The sequence below is a fragment of the Halichoeres trimaculatus genome, unplaced genomic scaffold (assembly GCF_033239565.1).
Source record: "Halichoeres trimaculatus isolate MK-OKI-2021-1 unplaced genomic scaffold, fHalTri1.1 fHalTri1_scaffold_9, whole genome shotgun sequence".
Lineage (NCBI taxonomy): Eukaryota > Metazoa > Chordata > Actinopteri > Labriformes > Labridae > Halichoeres > Halichoeres trimaculatus.
In genome coordinates, this window is record NW_027437188.1 from 2,725,661 (window position 1) to 2,750,144 (window position 24,484).

The following is a 24,484-nucleotide window of genomic DNA, read 5'->3' on the forward strand; positions in this document are numbered from 1 at the left end:
AAGTGACTGGTTTTCTGCTGCTCAGTTATTTTCTCTCCACTGATTTCTCTCTCTGTGTGCTGTGTGACACATGGTGCTGACTCCCTCTAATGGACAAATCAAAGAAAGAGGGACAATGTGTGCAGAGAGAAGACAGCATGGAGTGACTGACCAGGAACAGTTAGAAAACTATTAAAATTAACTAAACTTGGATGAGGTGATGATGAGATTTTTTGACCAAATGCAAATTTGTTTGCAAAGATAAAATCGACCCAATTTGCAAAATTTCCCATAAATCCAGCTACAGGTAAAAATACTCGTCTTACTCATCTTTAAATACTCATCTTTAAACATGAGCTTTTACTCTCACATAGAGGATGTTGCACTTCCCCTCTTGATGCCCTTGAGGATGGTGGAGTTTCTCACATCCTCAAGTCACACTGTTACTAACCTCTTGTCATCTTGATTTCTCTGCCGCTAATGTTTGACTATGTGAAGATATAAAAGGCAGGGCAGTCAACTTTTTAAAAAAATCCTTGAAGCGAAATTTGGACCAACCCAAATTTTGGTTTAAAAAAGGTAAAAGTACAGGGGTCCGTTTCACAAAGCAGGTTTGATGAAAACTCAGAGTCTGTTAACTCTGAAATAGGGGAAACTCTGGGTTTTTAGTTTAAGAAAGGGAGGTTAATCAAACCTGAGGAAGAGCGTTAACTCAAGCCTGTTTCACTAAGAGGTGTAACTAAAACTCTGTGTCTGTTACTCTGGCAACTGAGTCTCTGGATCTAACCTGGTCGGGAGCAGGTTTTTCTCACTGAACTTTGAGTTTTTCTCTGTCTTCGCCCTCTTCCAGAGCCACACGCTATTTCATTTCCTAATTCAATCAGTCAGCAGCGAGTGTTGGCATAGCCTTGTTTACCCATCTGTCATTATGGATATCATTAAAAAATCAGAGTTAGTAGTTCATCAGGCACAGTAGGTTTAAGTTAGCCAACTGTATGCAGAGCGGACAGTAAAGTGTGCCCCGCCCTGAAACGACTTTAACCAGTCTTTGTGGTTTACCCTTTCTTTCTGTTGGCTGAATAGATGTCTGTGCTAGTTTAACTGGGCATAGTTATTTAACAAAACATGATACTGATGAGAAAGACATTTATGTGTGTGAAAACAGCATTATTTTTGGAATAAAACCACTGCACAGTCAAACAGTCACTAAATTTTTACTCAACAATGTAAAGCATGTTAAAAATAGCAACTGAAGCTAACTGAGGGCTAAAGCAACCCAAACTAAAGGGGCAAAAAGAACCAACTCTTAATGGGGCTAAACTGATGGGGGTAAAAAGCAACAGGGGGAAAACAGCAGCAGATCTTGATCACCGTGAAGTCAGAAACAGGAGCAACAAAACCAGGGATCCTAACAGGGGACAGCACCAAACAGCAGAGCCAGCAGCAGCAAGAGGCCTACCAAAGGCCCAGCTGCCTGGGCAGCTAGATGAAGAGGCTGATTGGAGATGGGAGGGGTCAGAGAGGGAGAGAGAGCTGCATTCAGGGACAGCAGGGAATACTGCCTGCTACATTAGCATATCAAATACACAGGTAGAATAGCAGTCTAATAATTATGTAGGCTACATTAGAAATGGGCCACCTCCCTAAAACATGACTGAGCAGTTTGACAGTTCAGAAATGGTCAAAAGAGAGATACTCTGACAGATATTTCAAACTGTATTTTTCATTTGTTTTATTTATTTATCTATCTATCTATCTTAGATTTCTAAACTTTGGTTTACTTTTACTACTTATGGTCCATTTAGGGTCTACAACAATTTACAGTGAGATATGAACATAACCTTAACCATGAGATTGATTAGGTTTTTTTCTTTTTTTCTTTGGTTTTAAATAAACCAGAAATATTCACAAAAAAAAAAAAAAAAAAAAATTGAAGCGCCTTCACAGCGCAGTTTTTGTGCAGTCTGGATGGCTGGCTGGACACCTCCTGCTGTGTCACTGCAGCTGAGGGGCCAATAACAGTTAAGGGTGAAACGCAAATGTTTTGTTGCATATTGGCCTCATGTTTACACGGAAACAGCGTTTCAGCAGACCTAAAAAGCAAACTTCTGAAAATGGACTCCAGAGTTGGATTTTTTCTGAAACGCTGCCGCCGTTTTCAGTGAAGATGCTGATGTCACACTCCGCATGAGTGCATACAACAGTCCAACAGCACAGTTGTTACAATCGTCGCGGACTTCTGTGTTGTGCATGTACTGCTGAATCTGCTGATTGTCTTTATACAAAATGTGCATCTGTTGCTCCACTTCTGCACTTAGTTTTTACCAAAACACCAGATGATCAGCTCAACTCTACTTTGGTGGAGATCTCCCAAAAGGGGCGTCTGGACATGACAGTTATTGCACCACCTTTGTAGAAAAACACCAATACAACTCACCTCTGATTACTCCTCTTAGAGTGAGGTTGAACGCTGCTTTACCATTGACTCCCTTCCAGTTGATCTGTCTGGCAACTGCATTGGTCAGGAGGTAACCCATCACCCTCCATACCGTGTCCTTCACTGCTGTGCCATCTCTCAGCACCAAGGTAGCAATCTTTTAGACAATAGAAATCAAAGCAAGCACTAAGAAAGTGTAATGTGGAATCGTGGATCCAATTTTTTACCTTGGGTAAGAGAAATCTAGAATACAACAATATTACTGTTTAAGCTGTAGAAATAACACAATTAACAGTTTAGAGATCCAAACAGCATTTAACTTTTTTGTGTGATTTGGTAAATTAAAAAGCACTGGTGATAAAGTCACAAATCTTTCCAAAAATATTTGTAAAGAGATGGATTTGCAACAGAAATATCATCAAAAATGAGCCTAACGCCACAGGATGAGATAATTTATTCTTACAAAACATGATACAGTACAAGAGTTTTCTTGAATTCTTCTTCATGGAGCTGTCCCTCCAAAACCTGCCGATCATCCAGGGTATCAATTGTAAGAGCTTCTGTGGGCAGAGGGGAGCTCTCGTCTGCAGTCCCTTTCAATTCATGGACTAGCTTCACCAATATTCCCATCTGTTCTTTGATTTCTTCCTGATTGGTCAGGATCGTTTGTATCACAGCTAAGACAAAGAAAATCAGAAGATACAGTCTCCATTAAAATTTATATATGTGTTAAAAAGTAAAGATAAAATGTATCTCTATTTGCCTTATTGAAGTATTACACAGTCAACCGGCCTGGTTATTTCATTTTGCTTATCATAGTGTGGCAATGATCAGGGGGCATAACCTTGGTTTGTGGTGCTAAATGGTACAGATCCTATGACTTGCAATTTATAGGACTCAGATTTTCTTATACCTCAATCAGGACCTCGACTGCTTGCATTGACATTTGTTCCAACCTCCTTTATGATACTGTGTTATAAAGTGATGGCGGTAATGCGCTACTAAGTAACGCGTTACTCTGATTTCACCATCTTTTTCAGTAACGAGTAATCGAACGTATTACAATTACCAAACCAGTAATCAGATTAAAGTTACTTATTCAACTCACTGTGCGTTACTTTTCTTTTCATTTTTCATGTAAAAAAATCTAAATGCTTTTTTCTTGTGTCTCAGGGATTGACCGGAGTCGCGTGTTCATCACGTTTTCAGCATGAGGACAACTCACAAGTAATAGCAGCCGGCAACACAAAGGTAAACAGAGGGGGAGAGGAGAGACGTTTGTTTTCTAGCTGGAAACACAGTCACTGTTTTGAGTTTGTGTCAGCTAAAGATGATAATATTATGTTTTTTTGTTCACTCTGCACTGGCAGTTTGCTTAAGATACTCAAACATTTAGGAATCAATCAAAAAGAGATTCGTGCACTGCGGCCATAAATGCTTGCGAAGTTGTTTGATTTTTACCTGGGGAAAGGTGAGTCCCGTCTATGTATTAGGTATCTGTCTGAGTTTCCCTGTGTTTGGTTTGTGTCCCCCTCCTTGTTGATTGCTCCTCATGAGTTTTCACCTGTGTCACTGTTAATCACTCCCCTGTGAATATAGTCTCTGTGTTTCCTTTGTTCTGTGTTGGATCACTGTTGCTGTCACTCCGGCTTTCTCGTGTCACGTCTCTTGTGCTTCCTGTGCTTCTTGTTTCTTTTCTAAGTTTTTTCAGTACGTTTGATTTTGGTTCTTTTGTTTGAATTTTGAGTTTAGTTAAAATAAGGTTTTTTTGTTTCATCTGCTTTTGAGTCTTCCTCCTTTGTTTACCTGGGATTTATGACACTTGTCATTTGTGGACGAGATGGACAAGCAACTTATGCTTCTTAAATGATACTGACTGACAGTACACTAAATAACAGGTATCATGTCAAAAAAGCCAAAGCTTTCAGGAGACCAGAGGTGAAAGAAAAGGAGAGAGGAGGAGAAACACAAAAAATGACAGAGGTATGTGCGTAATGCTATTTAGAAGTTTTATTCACAGTTATGCCAGCTTCTTAACGGTTAGAGTCACGTTTGACTGTGTAAGTCCTAACTCCTAATAAAGTTAACATCAGTGATATTCACCACTTTAAAATCAGGTAAACAAACATTTTTTTATATGTGTGGATAATAAAAAAACAAGGTATGGAATTACAGTTTTTTTATTAGGGAAGGAATCGTTAGAGTCCTGCTTCTTATTAACATCATTGTGCACTTAGTAAGCTAACATTCGGCTGATTTGAAATACAAATATTGTAATAAAAAGTTTGAGGCACACTTGACCTGCTGCTCTGATGAAGAGAAAACATACCAAGGAACCTCTGGAATTAAGCTTTTTAAACATTTGCCTAGTTATCAATAAATATTCACTACTATTATCATGAAATACCACATTTTGAAGGTTCCATGTTATGCTCATTTTCTGCAATTTAATATGGATCATTGATGTCTTCATGAAATGGTAGAAACAAGTTTTGGTCCAAAAAGCCAATAAATCAAGCACAGAAGCATTGTTCCCTCTGTTTTGATTTAGTGCAGTGTTTCTGAGCCTGATAACGAGCCATTCATTTGAATCAGGTGTGCTGGAGTAGGGTAACATCTAAAACATGCAGGGCAGGGGGGCCCCAGGACAGGAATTGAGAAACACTGATTTAGTTTGACGCTCTTCCATGTCACTGAGAGAGGCACCACGAGCTCCAAGTGCACAATGTTTAGAAAACAGCGAAGGCTAACACAACAGGCTAACTGCAGCTAAAGTTAGCATCCTGAAGCTAACACAGAGACAGGGGGGACACTGAGGAAAAGCTCTTCCATCTGCTCCACAGCACACAACATTTAAAATACTCACATTTCCAGAGTCCAAGGTGTGTTGGTGGATGGTCAGTAATGCGCCTGGATTCAGGACCAGTCTATTCGCCAGCCCTCTGATGTACTGTCCAAAGTTGGAAAAGCCGTCGGCCGTGAAGTGACTAGCACACACATGCACAGTTTTACTGAGTGTAGCTAGCACATTTCCTTGATAAATGAACTCTAGCCACTTAGTCTTGTTTTCTTCCGATGGAAAGCTGTGCATGGAACTATGTGGCTGTTTACAGCCAAAATCAAAGCAGTGATGGCTCTTTAACTTTGGCATGCTCCCCCTTGCTACTGGACAGAAGTCACTCCAGCAGCGGGGAGATAAGTGGGCGGGGAGGGGGTTCGGGGGTATCTGCTCCGGTGGACCAACCAGGTCAGTCTTGCTCCTGGTTGGTCAAAAAAGGGAATCGCTGATGTCAGCAAATCCCCAAAATCCAAACATCTCGTTTAAGGTCAGGATCTTACATTCACAAGCACTACTAAATACAGGTTTTGTCATTAGATATCACATTTTTTGGGCTGGGAGAAAAAGCCAAAGACCCACAAATTTCACTACAAGACTTAATTAAGTGATTTATGCACAAAATGGGACCTTTAAGGTATTAACTTAAATTAATCAAGTTCAGTAATAAGTGCAGTCATAAAGAGGGTTGGTTTGTTGACTCTTAGCCAATTTATTGTTTTATGTTTGTTCATACAGCTTGCAGGGGTTTGTAATTGCATTAATTTTTTTCCCTTTTACTGAGAAATCATACTGGTCCAGACTTTTGTACAAAATATCAACAGTTTTACTTACAAATAATAAAAACCCTGTCATTGCATCAGTATCTAGAAAGACAAATACATTTTTTTTGTAGACAGAGGCTGTAATGAAGCGCAAATGCAATAATTAAGTGGGTTTCCAAGTAGGTATGTGTTGTTCACTATGACTTTATTGTCCAATATCAAAGTTTCAAAACTGTTCATCTTCGTTTGACAGATGCACTTCACAGGTTAATTTCCATACCCCCCCCCCTCCCCCCCCCCCCCCCCCCCCCCCCCCACACACACACACACACACACACATACACACACACACACACCCCTGCAAATCCTGAGCCATCTGTGGACAATTCTGCTTCCCTGCTCAATCTGTAGACAAGTGATGCACTATCAGGATCTTCTGCCTTCACATTTCACAGCTATCAGCCTCTGCTCTTTAGGTCTGCTCTGACTGAAGACAGGCGCCAGTGTATTCCTGCTCTCCAAGCGGTACGATGGTCTTACTGAGCTTGCTTTGAGTATCTTTTTCAAGCAGTGGACCAGGCAGAAGCGCGGTTGTCCCACAAGGAGCTTGTGGGATCTGTGGCGACTGGTAGAGCAGGTCTGGGATCTATACCAACAACTCACCCCAGCAGGCTAAAGGGCAAAGACAGGCGAGATCAGGTCCTACTCGAAGTGCGGGCTGGCGTTGAAGAGCAGCGTGCAAGCCAGTGGGTCGGGCTGAGGCAGCAAGGCGCATGGACCAGATGGGAGGAAGCCATGGACAGGAAGATCTCGTGGCCGGAGTTGTGGAGGGCTGAACCACTCCGCATAAAGTTCCTCATCCAGTCAGTCTACGACGTCCTGCCCAGCCCGTCAAACCTCTTCCGCTGGGGCAAGGGTGAAACGCCATCTTGCACCCTGTGCCAGGGAAGGGCAACTCTGGAGCATATCCTCAGCAGCTGCACGAAGGCACTTGGAGATGGTCGCTATCATTGGCGCCACGACCAGGTGCTGAAAGCAGTTGCTGATTCCATTCACTTCGCCATTGACCACAGCAAGCGCTTCCAACCGCGGAGGCAGGGAGTCACATTTATCAGAGCCGGGGAGAAACCTCCTTCTCAACCAAAGACCCAAACAGGACTTCTGGGGACTGCAAAGGACTGGCAGCTGAGGGTGGATCTCGGCAAACAGCTGAGGTTTCCTGACAACATCATGGAAACTCGCCTGAGACCAGACATTGTCCTGCACTCCGAGTCCTCCAGACAGGTTATCATGTTGGAGCTGACTGTCCCGTGGGAGGAGAGAATGGAGGAAGCCAGCGGAAGAAAGAAGGAGAAGTACGCTGAGCTGGTGGAAGAGTGCCGCAATAGGGGGTGGCGCGCAAAATGCCTGCCCATTGAAGTCGGGGGAAGGGGCTTTGCAGGGAGGTCTCTCTGCAGGGCCTACAGTCTCCTGGGCATTACAGGGGCATGCAAAAGGAGAGCTATCTGCTCAGCGTCAGAGGCCGCTGAGGAGGCATCAAGGTGGCTCTGGATTCAGAGGGACAAAGCGTGGATGAGCGCTTCTTGGACACAGGCCGGGAGCTGATCACTCCCGGCCGGGTCGCCTGGGTGAGGGGGTCTGAAGTTGAAAGACCCGAAACCCCCTGTGACCCCAGGTACTATCACTGATGATGTGTCCAAGAAACTGCATCACTAGATGTATTTTAAAACAGTTGAATTTCTTGTTGTGATTAGATTTACTGTGGACTTACCCTTGTCTCTTTTTCCTTCCATTCCAGTGCCTCCTCGATCCTCCTGCCAGCAGCCCAAACCTCCATTCACTGCCGCTCCCTGCACCTGGACTTACCTTTTCATGTTCAAACTACCTCTCAACTGCTTCCCTGCTTCCCTCTGCTTTTGGGTCCTATTCAGTGTTGCAACCTCACATGAGTTTGGCCATCAATTTTGGTCACTCAAGGAAAAGCTCATAAATTTTTAACATTTGAGAAACTTGGGAATACTCAGGCAATTTTAGCTTACTTTTCTTTTCTTCAAACCCCCCACCTGATGTCCATCTTTCTGTGATTGATCCTACTCAGCCAATATGCCTGCAGGGTGTGTCTGTGTGGTAGGAAATCAGGAAAATGCAGGGTTGAGTTCTTTTGATATTTGTATTTTCCAAATGATAAATTGTAACAGATTTTTGTGTGAAGTGGCTTTTTGTAGGAAACCAGTAAATCATAGAGTGGATTTCTGTTCATATGGGTATTTTTCACAACAAGAATGGAAAGGATTTGATAGTGAAGCAGTGGAAAGAACACTGGAGAAAATATGCACTCATACTTTTGGCGGCAAATGTGGGGGTCGAAACCGCTAATTTTTTAAGGGGAGGGGGACCTGACCCCTCCCCCCCGATTGCATTGTGGCGACGCCGATGGGTAGAAAACAGACAACAGAATGGATTCTTATTTTTTCTGAGACGAGACGGACACTTAGCATGTGAAGCTAATTAATTGCATGTGTCCCACGGCCAATGCATTAGAGTTGACAGCGGTAAGAAGGGTCAATGGATCCCATTAGTTTAGCAGTGGTTTTACCCCACGTGTTATTCAACACTCTGTAGGCAGTGGCTGCTGAGCCAAGTGTTGAGCTGCCCTCTAATACTAAACTCAACATCCCTGTAATTGTTTGCACAATCTGTGGGAGCACTTGAGGGCTCAGTGTCTTGCGTAAGGAAGCTAGGGATCAAATCAGCAACCCTTTAAGAGACAATCCACTCAGCCACTGAGTCATGGCCATGCAGCGTGGACAGTCAGTCCACCCAGAGAGCTTTGTGTGACTATGGTGGTGTTTGTAGAAACACTGGGCATGCTCTAAGTCAGGGATGGCCAACACAGTGCACATGGGCCCCTGGTTGCCCGCAGAGACCATGTGAGGTGCCTGTGAGGCATGTTCTAAAAATAGCATTATCACCATGGAGTTCCTTCAAAAACTTTTAGCTGCTGCTCTTTATGGGTCATTAAAACCTGCTTTAATGTCGGATTTTAAATGATGACAACTGATGTGATTTTTGTTAAAACAAAAACATTTTATCTGTAGATGAACTCTCACCTATTTTGTCAAGTCAAACCACCATGTCACTAAATGCTGAAGCACAGGAGTGGTTTGAACAAACACAATATGATTTAAGAGATAAATATACCCCCAAAACACATGTTAGAAGTGATCATTCTGTACAAAGTTTGACAGGTGGGATTTAAAATAATGCTGCAAATGTTCTTCTTCATACTAAACTGTCAGAAAGACATTTACAATAATCTTAGAGATGTGATAACTCTGCCTTTCAAATGTTGGAACAGGCTGGCAGAAATATATGATGTACACAAACACATTTATAAGACCACCTGTCATACAAATGAGAAAACAACTTCATGACCATTGTGAACAGGAGTTAGGAGTTTCAAGCTGATTTGATGTTTTATTTTTTCTTTTGAAAAATGAGCCAGAAAACCAGAATTCTCTGAGAAGTCCGACATGATCAAAATAAACTTATTCTCCTGTTCAGAACATCAGCAACTGTAATTGGAACTACTCAGTCCAAAAATAAAAATGTGCTTTACTAGTTTCCCCTTAGTTTTGTAAAACAGAACATTTGAAAATTAATGGACAACAACAATATTTATATTTTATAATTATATTGCTCATGGCATGGAACCTGTCAACTTTGCAGCTTCACTGCAGAATCCTCTTCTGTTGGATCATTTCTTCATTACTTTTGAATTCTTGCTGTCAGATTTTACACCTGCGAATGTAATCATCTTGACTTAGAACTTGTCTGACAGAGCCGTAGACATTTTCAAAGGGGCTATTCCTGCTGCCTTGAATTCTTGCTCTACCTTTGCAGAGAGCTCTCATGCTCCCTCTCAGCTTGATCAACTAGTTGCTGAAACCACGGGTTCTCTTCAAGCCGTCCTTGATTTGATTGCTCTGCTTAGACAGAGGACTCCTAGGGCTCTAATTTCGTAGACCAGGCGCAGGCGCAGGCTCACCTGCCCTGCTCCGGCCTTCGCTGTGCGCACAGGGCGGGACCGGCGCACTTTGCAAGTTTCCTGCAGTGCCAAGAGAGGCGCAGTAAAGGCGCAGATGAGCGCAGAGCTGCGCGTCCACGCCTCCCTCCTCGCAAATGGCAGAGAGGGAGGAGAAAAGCCGTGAGTGGGTTTAACACAGCCGAGCGCTGTTTTCACCAATCAAATGAGCGCCTCTCCTCGCCTTTAAATGCCCTGCGGCCGAGGCGTAGCGTCTGATTGGTCAGAGTGATCTCCAGCACCGTGGACAGCGTGCTGGTAGCGGAGACGGTCAGAGCCACTGTGCCTGCAGCAGGTCAATGGACAGCGGGGCGCATCGGAGGACACGACGTCACCGTGTGGGCCAGCTCCGGGGACAGATTCAATCTGTTCCTTTGTCATTAATAGGAGTAAAAAATTAAGAGACAGTAACACAGCTGGCTTATCCATTCAGAATACTTTTGTTCCACCTGCACTCCTGGTTTGTCATCGCCAAGCAGAGCCTTTGGTCATCCTCCTTACAATAATAATAATGTACTCCATCTTTTTAGATCATGTTAAAAATAAAGACTAAAACAGAGAAATATGGGATATCACGGGTAAATCCTGAGTGACATACATTTATTTTGTCTCTTTTTTCTTCATCTTTTCTCTCCCTCTTTTCTCTGAATTAAATGAAATGAGAGAACCAGATATATACTCAGTATCAGATGGAAGGCTGGAAACCTGCCTCTGAGGCTTTGTTGACATGTACGCACATGTGCGCCTGTCACCAAATTACAGCTGTGTGGGGTTTGTCCGGCTTGCGCCGAGGATAGACCAGGTTGGAGCTTGCAAGCTTTCAGTGCACTTTTTTGGCACGAAATTGTCACTGTGCCTACATGAATCTGCTGACACCTCCCCCTGGTGCGCCGTCAACTCCCCCTGGCGCGCCGTCACACCCATCTCTGCGCAGACAGTCTACCAAATTGTCAAATTGGCAGCGCACGGCGGTGCGCCGCACAAAATTAGCACTGCGCAGGCTGCGCCACAAAATTAGAGCCCCTAGACTTTGACTCCATGGTACAATGCTCAAACACGGGCGCAAACTAAAAATCAAGGAAATTTGAAAGAATATGGCACTCAACCAAAACAAACGAGTCCTGCTCGCATTGGAAAAAAAGTTTAGACAAATATAGGAAGGCTTTGCAGCTTGCACGTGCAACTTATTACTCAGCTCTGATAGAAGAGAACAGAAACAATCCTAGATTCCTTTTCAGCACTGTAGCCAGGCTGACAAACAGTCATAGCTTTACTGAGCCATGCATTCCTCTATCAAACACAACCCAACCCCAAAGGAAACAGTAACTTCTTTAAGATGATGCACAATCTGCACTTAGCTATCTGTCAGGGCTGTAAAGCCCACAGAGCGCTTTCAAGCGCAAAAGTGAGTGAAGGTGCTGCGTGGCCAGCCTGGGCCTCCGTAGAGACACAGGAGCAGCAGCGTCAAAGCTGCAGACAGTTCATACTTGCACAGTGAAGATAAAAGTCACAAACCAGAGGATTCGGATCTCAGCATCCCGTATCTAATCCCAAACCTCTCATTCGCCCCGCAGTCAGAACAACAGCATTGGTGCGATCCAAGGCTGAAGAAAGAGCCAGGCGAAGGCTCGCCGCTCCGTTTAACCAAGCAACTGGACATCAAACCCCACGAGAGCCACCAACACAGCAACCTGTCCACCTAGCAGCCACAGCCAGCCGCAACCGCTCTGGACGGGGGATAAGACGCGGAGACCAAGATCCTTAAAGCACTAGGATCCACAGGTACCCAAACACACGCTACCACATGCCACACCACCTCAAGGAGTGGAAGCAAGAGGGAGGAGGCCAAGTAAATACCCACAGCTGTATATATAGACCCGTGTGTGGCGTGGCCACACACTACACTGGCTAACCGGGCGCACCGTGCCAATAGCAGCCGGGAGGAAAAACAACCTCTAGCCACACGTGTGTGTGTGTGTGTGTGTGTTTCCCTCTCCCTCTGTCAGCCCCCTTCCCCTTTCTCTCTACTGTTCTCTTTCCCACTCTCTCTCCTCTGTCTGTCTCTCTCTTACCCCAACACAGTCAAGGCAGATGTCTGTCTAACATGAGTCTGGTTCTGTCCGAGGTTTCTGCCTGTTAAAGGGAAGTTTTTCCTTGCCATTGTAACTTGCTAAATGCTGCAAAGTCCTGTACTCATGGTGGGTTAAAATGAGAAAAAACTCCTTATCTTGTCTTGATGTTGGGTTTCTGTTAATAAAATTGTATTAACATTAACGGGTCTAGACCAGTTAATGTTTTTGTAAAGTGTCTTGAGATAATGTTTGTTATAATTTGGCGCTATACAAATAAATAAAGACTGATTGACAAAGCTAATCAGAGCAGCTACGATCACTTAGCACGGAGGAAGAAAAACACAACTTAAGTGGAAAAAAAAAAAGCCAAACAGATAAAGATTTTTTCAAAACAAGGGTGAAGCTTGGCTCACGAGTTAGCTTTCTGTCAACCAGGTATGTGCCAAATACCTGTGATTAGCTTGTGCTAACATGCCAGGTCAGGTGCACAAGTCTTGAACGCAATACTACAGGTAGCTGCTGGGCTAGTGAGTGTGTTCACGTAATCACGGTCGGAGGCTGTGCCTCCTGGCACTGAGCCAAGGAGGAGGCGCCAAGTTCAAGCAACTAGTTCCTCAATCCCTCCCTCTCTCTTTTATACACACACACACACACACACACACACACACACACACACACACACACACACACACACACACACACATCAAAATACACAAATGTTAATGACTGAGTGTACTGAAGGACGTCTGCCAGTCAACTGTTTGGTGACCAGTTATTTGTTTTTCATATTACTCTTTGGAAATGCACTGAGTTATAATCATGGGATACAAAGAGTTGTAACCAGGAGCTCTGCTAATATCACTCTGCACATGGTCTGAACTGTCTTTAACAAAACAAAGCTCATCTGTATCAGAGGCTGAAGGAACAATATTGACTGAAAAACGTAATGAATACAGCCACCAAATTTCCTGAGGCAGCTCATACAACAGCCTGCAAGAATAATTAAGCTCTTCCCTTATCCAGCCTGTTCAGCATTTATGACTTTACTCTTCAAATGTGTTTACAATCCTTCAATTTAACAGACCACTCAGCAGGAAGTATAACTTCTTTTCTTTCATGAATAAATGTAGCTTTCAATTATGCTACCACCACTTTATACAACCGTGTCATGACTAGTGTTGTCGTATCAGCAGTTAAGAAACTGTTAAACTCAGAATCACCACACATGAAGAGCTCTCCTCTTTCAGCTTTTCCAGTTTGAACAGGATACATCCTCCAGTTTAACAAAGGACAGGGAGGTATCCAAAAAGAAAAGGACCCGTTTTCCCAAACTGTGATAATGTCAAAGTGGTTATCTTGTCCTGCTGATTAATTTCAGAGAACAGGTATAGTGGGTTTCAGTGAACAGGTATAGTTGGCTTTGAAAAGACAAGTAAATGACAACTTGTGATCCAAGCATCCATGATGTGCACCTCATTTTGTAAAACACACGGATAGACTAAAGGTTAGGTAAATCATTAGAAGCTGATAAAAGACAAAGAAGACTAACTGTAAAATACATTAAAACCCAGTTGGAGACAGATTACTCACCACAGTTTGCGAGGCATTGTCAGGCCCTATGAAGAAGAGTGTGAGGCTCAACCACTAACTTCCAGTCCCCTTCTCCTTTCGTTTCATCCTTTCTCTCCTTTATTATGCCTGATTGTCCACTTTTAATATTCATTCAGCCTCAACACCACTTCAAGACAAACCCAATAAAACAGATGCATGTGTTTGCCTTTCTCTCTCTCTCTCTCTCTCTCTCTCTCTCTCTCTCTCTCACACACACACACACACACACACACACACACACACACACACACACACACACACACACACACACACACACACACACACACACACACTGCGAGCTTAAAGGACACACAAGGTTTGATTATGTAAGTGACATAAGAGTGGAGTAATAATGAGGAGATGTGTGTTCTGTGTTTTGGTGAAGGTGGCTCTTTGTGGTAACCATGGGAGAAGGAGAGACGACTGAACGCTGAGAATTAATGATGGTGAAGAGACAGATAGGCAGGGAAGGAACAAAGTGGGAGGAATTAAAATAAGACGGTGTGCTAAAGCTAGCCAGACCAAATGAAGCCCTTACACTGTAAACCTGCAAACACACCCATCTCATCTTTGTGTTCCTCTTTTCGTGACCCTCTCTGCTTTTGTGGCTATAATTTCCTTCTCTTCATCATCTTATCTTCGTTGCTATGGGTTCTGTTTTATCAATTTTTTTTCATTAATATGTGACAGTGACAACACAATCCAAAAGGCACAGTGTATGACTGATGAAATCAACCAGTGGTTCAGCTTTCAGTGAGTGTACTGTATTACACCATTACACCACAGTGGGGCCTCCAGTAGGACCATGGGACCACACGTGGCAATAAACAATCAAACAAAGAAATAAAAACAATAGCCAGAATCATGTGACATGGGAGTTCAGTATGTTGATAGTTTTGTGGGATTACAAACTTCAAACAATTAAAAAAATTCAGATATAAAATTGAAAAAAAAATCAACTTATAATCAATCACTATGCTCACAATGGGCCTCATTCACGAACAGTGCGTACGCACAAATTTGTGCTTAAATCATGTGTACCTTTGGTGATACACAGTATCCTCTCCCGGTGTCTCCTCCTCATCCTCCTTACAATAATGTACTCCATCTTTTTAGATCACGTTAAAAATAAAGACTAAAACAGAGAAATATGGGAAATAACAGGTACATCCAGAGTAACATACATTTATTTTCTCTCTTTTTTTTTCCATCTTTTTTCTCCTTTTTTTCTTTGAATTAAATGAAATTAGAGAAGCCAGATATATACTCGGTACCAGTTGTAAAGGCTGTTTATTGTTTAATTGTAAGATGTGCATCAAACTTCCAGCTGCCGTCAGGTTAACTTTCCATTATGACAAACGGCTTTAATCTGACATCAGATGTGACGGGACAGTTAATATAGATATAAATGTATATGCTGGTTCAGACGGTTACATTAAATAGTGATTGCTGTGATTGTTTATTGCATTAAAATGTGCCTGACACTTTGGAAACCTGCCTCTGAGGCGTGCGCACATGTGCGCCTGTCACCAAACTACAGCTGCGGAGGGTGCACTCCGCTTTGCGCCAAGGTTAGACCAGGTTGGAGCTGGCGAGCTTTCAGCGCAATTTCAAGCTTTTCTCGAAGACAGCCTTGAAAACGGAATTTCAAGTGATCCAGCCACCACACAGTCTTCTCCGTTACTTTCCGCTGTTTCTCTTCACGTTCTGCCGACTAGATCTTCTCTTTTCTCCTCACTCACTCACAGCTACCGTTAGGTGCTTATCCATTAAGTATTGGTGAATCCCCGGAAGATGACAGGAAATGATCCCGCCCACAACGTAACAAAATATGATTGGCTAAGACAGCTGTCATTGTCAAATTGTTTCCACATTCGCTTGAGGCATTTGTTGCAGTTACTGAAGGCCCTGCCTGCCAGAATGTTTCGCTGATTTACCCAGATACCATCAAAAGGAAAATTGTGATTGGTCCATTTTCCATTTAGTTATATTAAGCCACCGTTTTCCAGGACAAGTTATTATAAAAATAATATAAAACTCATTGCTATGATTTCAGTGAGTAAAATAAATAAATAAAAACGAAATAAAATAATTATTTAGGAGTAAAAAAAATGCTTTCAATAATTTTCATTAGGCCTTCACTGAATACCTTGAAGGCCCAGAGGGTTCCCCCCTGCACCACAGGCATGGGAATGAAAAAGAGCTCAGAACAGGGTCTCTTGTGCTGAAAACACAGTCACAGAAAAACCTGCAGCAGTGGGTTTGAGAATGTGTTTGTCTATGGCAGATTTTGGGTGACAAAAAGAGTGAAACACGATTGCAGTACTAATTTCTTTGTGCCATATAGTGACTGTCTGCCAGAAACTGATTAAACAGCTGGAGCACATGCAGCCTGCAGAAGTTGTATCACCTAGTTTCTCTCAGTGTCTCAAGTCTGCCGTTCCTTTGGACTTGAAACCAACATGCCATGCAAACAGACATGCTAGTATGTCCATATTAACAGATAAAGTAGGTGTATGTGACTTGTTAGGCAAGTAAATATGGTCAATATCTGGCATTTTTTCCACAATGACATGCACCAGAGTGGGGAAAAGCACCAGAAGGTCTATAATATATCTAATATTACTCACTCAAACAAAATGAGAGCACTGTAAAGTACTGTAAGCACAGCAGGGGCCTGGATCACTTTTGGCGAGCAAAATAATCAATATTTGGCAACCTGTGCGCACTCTCACGACCATTAAACCAGTTTCTGGCAGACAGTCACTTTATGGCACAACACCTGTCCTGATATCCACCTGGAAGGAGGGCTGAGGAGAAGGGATGGGGTGGTTTTTGTTTTTACAGTAGAAGAAGACAATGGTTGTTGATGTTGTTGAAGAAGAAGCAGAAGAAAAAGAAAAAGGAGAGTGTATTTTCATTACTTTGAAACAAAAGATTTGGCACTGAGATTATTTTCTGATGGAGAATCACAAACATGCATCACATGAGTGTACATTGTCAGATTTTGGTCCTAAAGGATGAGGAAGAAATGTAGAGAAACCGGGACAGACAACGACTAAAAGGAGAGTAAACATGGGTGAAGAGTTCCAAGCTGGGAGTCATCAATAAAAAAAAGTTGGGTCTAAAGGAGAACGCTGAAGTTGACAGTTTTCTTCTACACAGGTAAAGGTGCAATGTACCAGTGGAGAACGTTTCCATAGCAACGTTTATTGGTTGTAAAGGTCATTGTTTATTGTTTGTGGTATAGTCTAACAAACTTTAGGGTTATTCTGTCTGACAGTTTTCTTTTTTCACCAACAGTCAGAGGTGGATTGATGCTTCATTGTTGAAGGCTAGCTCTGTCAAAAAGAACATGAGACCCTAACCCTAGGTCATTAATGTTCAGCATTCTGCATTAGCAGTTCAGTGCAAGCTGCTTCAGCATTTTGCTTTCTCAGTGCAATTTCTTCAGAAATTGCTTTTCTTGTGATTCTTCTTCTTCCGCTGTGTTTTTTGGCCCGCTCCTCCTTCAACAAATTTAAACCAATTTTCACCATTTAATCTTCAAAACCTGTGTTTCATTCAGGACAAGGGGTCTAGACCTTTTCACAAATACTGTCAGAGATATTAAGGTTTCTCACAATTTTGGTCCCATAAGAATGAATGCAGAATTTTCTAAATGTTCTCCCTGTAGGACGTTTTTCAGCCTGCTTCAAACCCTTCTCATTCAGTCATATACATTCAGCTACAAACTTCATTCAAAAGTTAAAACATTAAGCTATCCTCCGGCTTTATTCGGTGGGTTTCAAATTTCCCTAGCATTTAAAGTTTTTACACAATGACCCTTCAAAGGTCATGATGATTTTCAGCTCTTTGAGACATTTAACACTGGTTTTTATTGGATGGGATGTTTCAGCCCAGAGTGGGAGATTCAAATGACAGAGTGGACAGAGGGGAGACAAAATCTGGAAACTGTTTGGAAAACTGTCTGGAAAACTGCTCTCTTGGCAACAATTTTTGAGCTATCACCACATATAAGGTATTAAAATGTAGGTACTCTTGTTTTGCTTCTGAAAAAGTGGTTTTTGGCAATCGTGCTTAAGCACGGCACAGTTTGGATGGCCAGTGTGACCACGCTCTAAGGCTCTAGTTCTCATCGTGTCGTAAAATGGCGCTACCTCCGCTGCAGAGCCACAGCTGGCTACGAGGCGCTGGCCGCTTAGTGTATCAGTCCGCGCGCGCGACGTGCCAGATATAAACAAACGCAGGTAGTCTGCCAGGACGAATTATCCAATAACAATGTAAAGATAAGTGATTTTTAGAGCGAGGATGACCTGCTGTTCACTTTGAATAAAGCGTGAATGCAGACCAATATCAGAGTTTTTCGGTGGGAGTCCGTTTATTTGTGTTTTTGGTCAAGTAAAATATGGCCCCGTCTGAGTGCAGAGGAAACCGGCAGAAGAGCAGGAAGGGGGTGTTTGCTGCGAGCACCCTGGGCTTCTGCTGCACAAAAACACTGCCAAAAATTTCTGCCCAAACCTTGTGATAGGACCCAACTTGTTCCATCCCGGAGTGTCACTTTAACAGCATTTTTAAGTTCAGACTTCCATATCCCCTGACTCAGCTCATTATTTTCAAAGATTTTTTTCTACTGTTTCAAATTCATACCTTAAATTCTGAAATTCATTCAGCCATTCAAACATCCAAATTCATTTATTCATTCCAATGACTCTTGCATTCATATATTTCCTTTCATCCAAAAGTTCTCTCAGATTTCTGCATTCAGCATTTCAGCGCAGGCTTTTCAGGACTTCATTTAATCCTTTTCAGACAAATCTTCATTCACTCATCTCCAGCATTCTGCATTCAGCAGGGTAGCACAAGCTTTTCAAAACTTCAAACTGTTTCAGACAAATCTTTAGTCATTCTTCTTCAACATTCTGTTTTAGCAATTCAGTGCAAGCTACTTCAGCATTCAGCAGTCACAGCACAATTTCTTCAGAAATTTATTTTCTAGTTACTTTGGATGGTTCATTTGTTGGTCATGTCACCAAACTGTTTTTGTCTTGAGTGATAATTTTACTATTTTTGCTCCTGTGTTTGTCTGGAGATCTTTAATGTAATCATGGCCACATTGTTTACATGTGAAAACAGATGTTAGCAGCCTGTAGCATGTCAATGCTAACTGGTGCAAGGCCTGATGATTTCCCCAAGTGAGAAGAAGGAGGTGAGGATGACATGCTGGTACTCAGGTGTAAGCTAAGAAGTGACAACATGGACCTGTCCTTCCATCTATTGTTATTGGGAACGCAAGTTCTATCTTCAATAAGATGGAAGAGCTAGCCGCCATTGTCATTCAGTACATCATTCTGTGACTTTGAAGTGTTCTGAACAGAGAAGGAGACAGTTACTACACAGAGCTTTTATAACAAACAGCAGGCACAATCAAAGAGCCTGATGACTGTAGTCCCCCTCCAAACAGAGACTTCACAGGGTACAACTACAGCATATAAACCGTTATACACACACGCAGGCGGACACACACACACACACACACACACGTGTTAAGCAGGACTAAGTGTTATAGGTGTGTCACTGATTCTCATCAGTCACCAAACTCTACCCATCCTTCCTGTGAAAAGGTTGACATCCCCCCCCCCCCCCCCCCCCCCCCACACACACACACACACACAAATACCTAGACAAGAAGACTTACAATAGTAACACAGTGCTGTGAACCAGACATAAATAAAATGATCTATCACATTAAACATCACAGCATGAGCACATTATAATCTACAAACGTTTTAGTTTTCATGAAAGGTGACATACCATCCACACTTCTCCTTCTCTTCAGCATTTTGTCAGAATAAACTTCTCAGCAGTCTCTCTTTTTCTCAGCCCCTGCCTTCTGGGAAACACTCTGCTGTCAGTCTGCCCTATCACCGTCCCTCTCTCCCTCTTTCCTCTTACTCCGTCCACTGATAGTTTTTTTTTTTGTTTGTTTTTTCTTCAATTTTTCTCTCTTTGTTTTGCCCTGTGCTCCTTGTCTCTGCGACCCCTCTCCCTGAGCTGTCACTCTCCAATGTGCAACTTGACCTGTCAATTTTTCTCCGTCCAGAGCCTGCACTGCTGACTTCAACTTCTTAACACACTGACCTGGCAATTTCATTTAAGGGGGAGGAGCAACTTGAGAGGGCATCGAAGGTTTATATTGATCTGTATGTGTTTGTTCCTAACACATCTAGACTTACACACATCTACTCTCTCTCTCTCTACTTCTCCCTCTCTCTCTCATACCACCCCCCCAAGACAGTCCAGCTGCAGACCTGCACTCTCAGCTGATTCTCTTTGGAGGCTCCACTCCTCCACGGTCAGAAGGAAGCGAGGTCAGGATATGAAACTTTAAAGATAAACGTTACCTTCAGAGTTGCGTTGAGTAGAAACTTCCTGCTGGTTGATGGCCTTTATTGGTCTGTTTTCTGACAATGTTACATTGAAAAAGAAAATTCATAAAAATCACATTATCAGTAACTCAACATGAACTGCTGGGCACCTTGGTTTGGTGTCATGATCTTGACCATTTTCATTTCTTCAATCGTGTCAAGGTCAGATTCATGATATATAACAGTGAATAGATTAATTGAAGGTCTATTTTTACTGGTAAATGCAGGGATGGGTATGGAGAGCCGGTTTGTGTTAAGAATTGACTAGAAATGGTTCAATCCATCAACATTGTTAGCCTTTATGCTTAACATTCCTCTTATCATTTTTTTTTACTTCATGCCAGAGCTACTGGACCTTTCATTGACTCTTATCTTAGAAGATGACAACAGTTTCCCAAGAAAACTCTGATTCAGGATTTTCAGCTTGAAGTTTTACTGAAGAACTGAACACACAAAGAAATGAACGTTACTCTTTCACACATGAGGTTCCAATGCAGTAAATTCAACATGTTGTACATCTTCTAATGGACCAAAAACCATAACGAAAATAGGCACTAGCTTGATGTGACGGCCCTCCCACTAGGGCTTGCTGTCGTCTGTGTTTGTCTTTCCCGGGTTCTGTCTTGTCTTATCTGTTGCAGGTTGCTGGTGGGCGGGGTTTCAGCGCACCTGGGAGTACCTGGCCAGTCTCCCAGGTGGATTCAAGCCGTGGCTGATCACCTGCTCTCCCTCTCTCTCTCTTATTCCCTCCAGGCGCTCTGAGCGGCAGCATATTTTTCGTTTGGTTGGCCTCTACCCTTTTTGTGTTTTCGTTTTGCACCTGGACAACATGCAACACATACATTCACTTCACCCACACCAGACATACTGATCTACTGACGCACACACCTCATCGTTCTGTGGATCATTTAAACGTTTGTACCTTCTTTAAATAAATATTTGTTAAAGTTAAGTTGATCATGTGCTCCCCCTTTATTTTTGTTGCGACCTCTGAGCTAGGTCGTGACACTTGATGCTAGCATATATGAAAAAATGCAATCATATGCACGTGATTAGGATTCATCAATATAACTTAGGTTTTAAACCAGAATTTTAAATTTCAACACAGAAACATGTCAAAATTATTCTCTTTTAACTGAAAACTCTAAATATCAAAGTACTAACACAAAAATGTTTTCCAACAGGGAGATAGTAGAAGTTAGGTGCCATACCTACTTTGAGACACTAGATGGCCTACTTGAGTCAATGTTGTTTCCCAATTCAGGGGCTGCAGCCTACGAAGGCTGAAACAGAAGATCGATTATGCCACAGGGCTTCTCCAAAATGCAGCAAATGAATCCAGCCTCCCTCCCAGGTGCTATGAAGGGCAGATTTGGTAGATCCTTCATAGCCCCACATATACCAAGATTCATTGCGTGTGAATGCTGAAGTTGATCAACATGGCTAACTCTTGGAAGAGTCCTGATATATCCAGCTCTGAAGGACTTCTGGCAACAACTGTATGATTTTATTTCTGAAAAGATTGATAAAGGTTTGGTTTTACTGTGGAAAAATGTTTGGGCTCTTTGTAGGTAAGGAGGAAGAGGAAAACTTTTTTTTTTTTTTTTTTTTATAATTGTCTAATCACAGCAAAATTACATGTTTATTAGTGTAAATTTCCTGGATAGTTTTTATATTTTATGCAGGGAATTTAAAGAATGCATTCAAACAATTCAGTACTCTGAAAAAACTGTAATTAATCACACATAAATCTACGCTGTGGTTTTATGCCCTATCAATAATAACAAAAATAAAAAAGACCTCCTTTTTTAATATAAGAGTTTGGTTTAGATGTATTTAAAGAGCTTGGCATACAGGGTTTTGTTGAGAAAAGGATAAACAAATTATAAACATTGAAATAGTTATGGGTTATGTAATGTTAGAAATGATAGGCAAGGGTGGTGCTAAGCTACGCTGAGAGTGATAAAAGGAAAACACTCCAAAGACCAAACTGTTTGAATCCAGCTCTGCAATCGTGGTCTATGCAGGCTACAAATGCTGGGTCCTCCAAAGGCTGCAGCCCCTGAATTGGACACGGCTAAAACAAAATACAATGATGTTTACGTGTGATTTTTGCTTATTTTTATTCAATTATGTCCAGAGATATCCAGATCCATTGAACAATTTCACATTTATTTACTTATAAACTTGTTGCAAATGCCCTGTTTGTTTTTGTTTGTTTGTTTTTTTTTTGGGGGGGGGGGGGGGCTTCACATCCTGATATCATATCACTTCCTTGGAGGAGTGGAGCTGGACCCCTCTATACCTCCCTCTAGTAGTTAAGATATGTGGAAAAAAACAACCTTTAAATCAGTTTACCACTCCAAGAGGGTCCAACAGGACTGTATGTGATTCCACAGAAGACAGGCTGTGACTTTATGCTCTGCCTTTGCCTCCCATATTTTCTTTAATGAGGGATGGGGGTGGGGGGATGCTAGTCCCTGTGCAGTTGGATTTTAGCGAGCCCACCCACACACCCACTCCTTGAGACAGCACACACACGGGGGCACAGATCCACACACACCACAGACAGCCAAAGATACATACAGCTCAGTACAGCACCTTATGCACATACTTGTGCACAGAGTATCACACACATACACACTGCACCTGTTTCAGCCTCAGAGCCTTCAGCCTCATTCTCTCTCCTGTTCAGTCTCATAGACAACAGTGGTCAGAGATAAAAAAAAAAAAAACCCATCCAATGCACATGCTTCCCCTTCACTGCAGCTTGGGCAGGTAACAAAGAGAAATACACGCACAGAACCAGGGAACATAAACATAAATACCCACAGGGGCAAATGCATAAGCTCAACCCACACAAGAGCAATTCAATCAGGTGCAATTTCCTCAAATACTTTCTTTTCCACTCTAGGAGAGAACATAAACAAAACTTGAACTTCAGAAAATAAACCCTGCCAGCTACTACTGTGGGTATGAGAAATCACAAAGGCAGATTAACCAAAGCAATAATAATTATTCTTATTATTTTATCATTATATGAAGGAAAGAGGAATCTAAAGGCCACTTTGATCAAAAACAGACTGAGGAGGGGTTCGTACCCTAAAGAGCACTTTCTCTTTTCTTGTTATAGTGTTTTAAATGATGATCACGAATGTAAGTTTGCATTGGCATCCACTTTTTGGACATCATTCTGTGTTAGGACACAGTCACACTGGCTATTCAAACAGCGCTGTACTCAAGAACGATTGCCCGCCCACCACAGCGCCGTTCCACCTGCTGACACTACTCCAGTATGAACCAGACCCACATTGTTGTGAAGCGTCTGTTTACATACCGTGTGCTTGTGCTCATGGCATGAAGCGTGCCAGAACAGAGAAGTGAACTGGCTTAAGCACGGCACACTTGTGGTCACACTGGCAAAGCAATCTGGACTGAAGGGTTGAAGCATGCTTAAGAATGGTACGGTTTACCAGTGCATCCTTAGACTTAAAGCCAATCCCAGTTCTACCCCTTAGCCCTTGTTATTTTTTATTTTATTTTATTTTTTTGGGTGCACGTCTCGTGAAGGGGTGTCCCAATTGTCCGTAAGGTTACAAGTAGAGTCTGCATTTCGTTAAAAAGTACAATGAATCGAATGTCATCTTTTACAGAATAATCCTGCTCACTCGCCTCCTATGGGCCCTCAACATAAGTGTGTCAGTGTCTGTGTCTGCCTCGACCCCCTTCTCTGCCTGTACGTTAATGGTTTGGTTGTTTTGGGACATTTCTGGGTTGAGAGTAGATGTGGTTAACTCTGCCAATCACAGAACGCCCAGTGCACAAGTGACTTTGCATGTTGGTGTTGATGAGTAGAAGAAGCTGTATCCAGCAGCTACAATAGTGGACGTAGCACAAAGGAAGAAAAACTCAACCAAGGTGAAAAAAAAAATCCCAAACAGATAAAGCTTTTTCTTAACAAGAGTGTCACTTGGCTCCACTTTCACTCATTTTCTGGCACTTGGAGAGCAGCATGGGAGGTAGAGCAATGTGAGTTAGCTTTCTGCTAACCAGGTATGCGTCAAATACCCATAATTAGCTTGTGCCAACATGCCAAGTCAGGTGCACAGCTCTCAAGTCTCTCTCACATAGAAACATGATGCAACAGGTGGTTGCTGGGCCAGTGAGTGTGTTCACGTTGTGGAGGCAGTGGGTGAATGTTGTGTTTACTAACAAGTAATGAAAAATCCCACAGACTCTACTTTTAAGAGGAAGGGCTAAGGAGAAGAGCTAC

At 42.5% G+C, this 24,484-nt stretch overlaps 1 protein-coding gene across 4 annotated transcripts in view; it reads right to left on the minus strand.

The window, feature by feature from the left end:
- Positions 1–24,484, minus strand: part of rap1gap2a (RAP1 GTPase activating protein 2a) — a 101,220-nt gene that overhangs the window by 74,781 nt on the left and 1,955 nt on the right. For 2 of the 4 annotated variants that reach the window (XM_074679298.1, XM_074679296.1), the window contains exon 1: positions 13,763–13,956. The exons of 1 other annotated variant lie outside the window; for it this stretch is intronic. In XM_074679298.1, the coding sequence (XP_074535399.1) occupies positions 13,763–13,779 (17 nt within the window). In that variant the 5' untranslated portion in view covers positions 13,780–13,956. Of the gene's footprint in view, positions 1–2,416; positions 2,574–13,762; positions 13,957–24,484 lie in introns of those variants that run through there. One more of the 4 variants, XM_074679299.1, reaches the window with a different exon arrangement.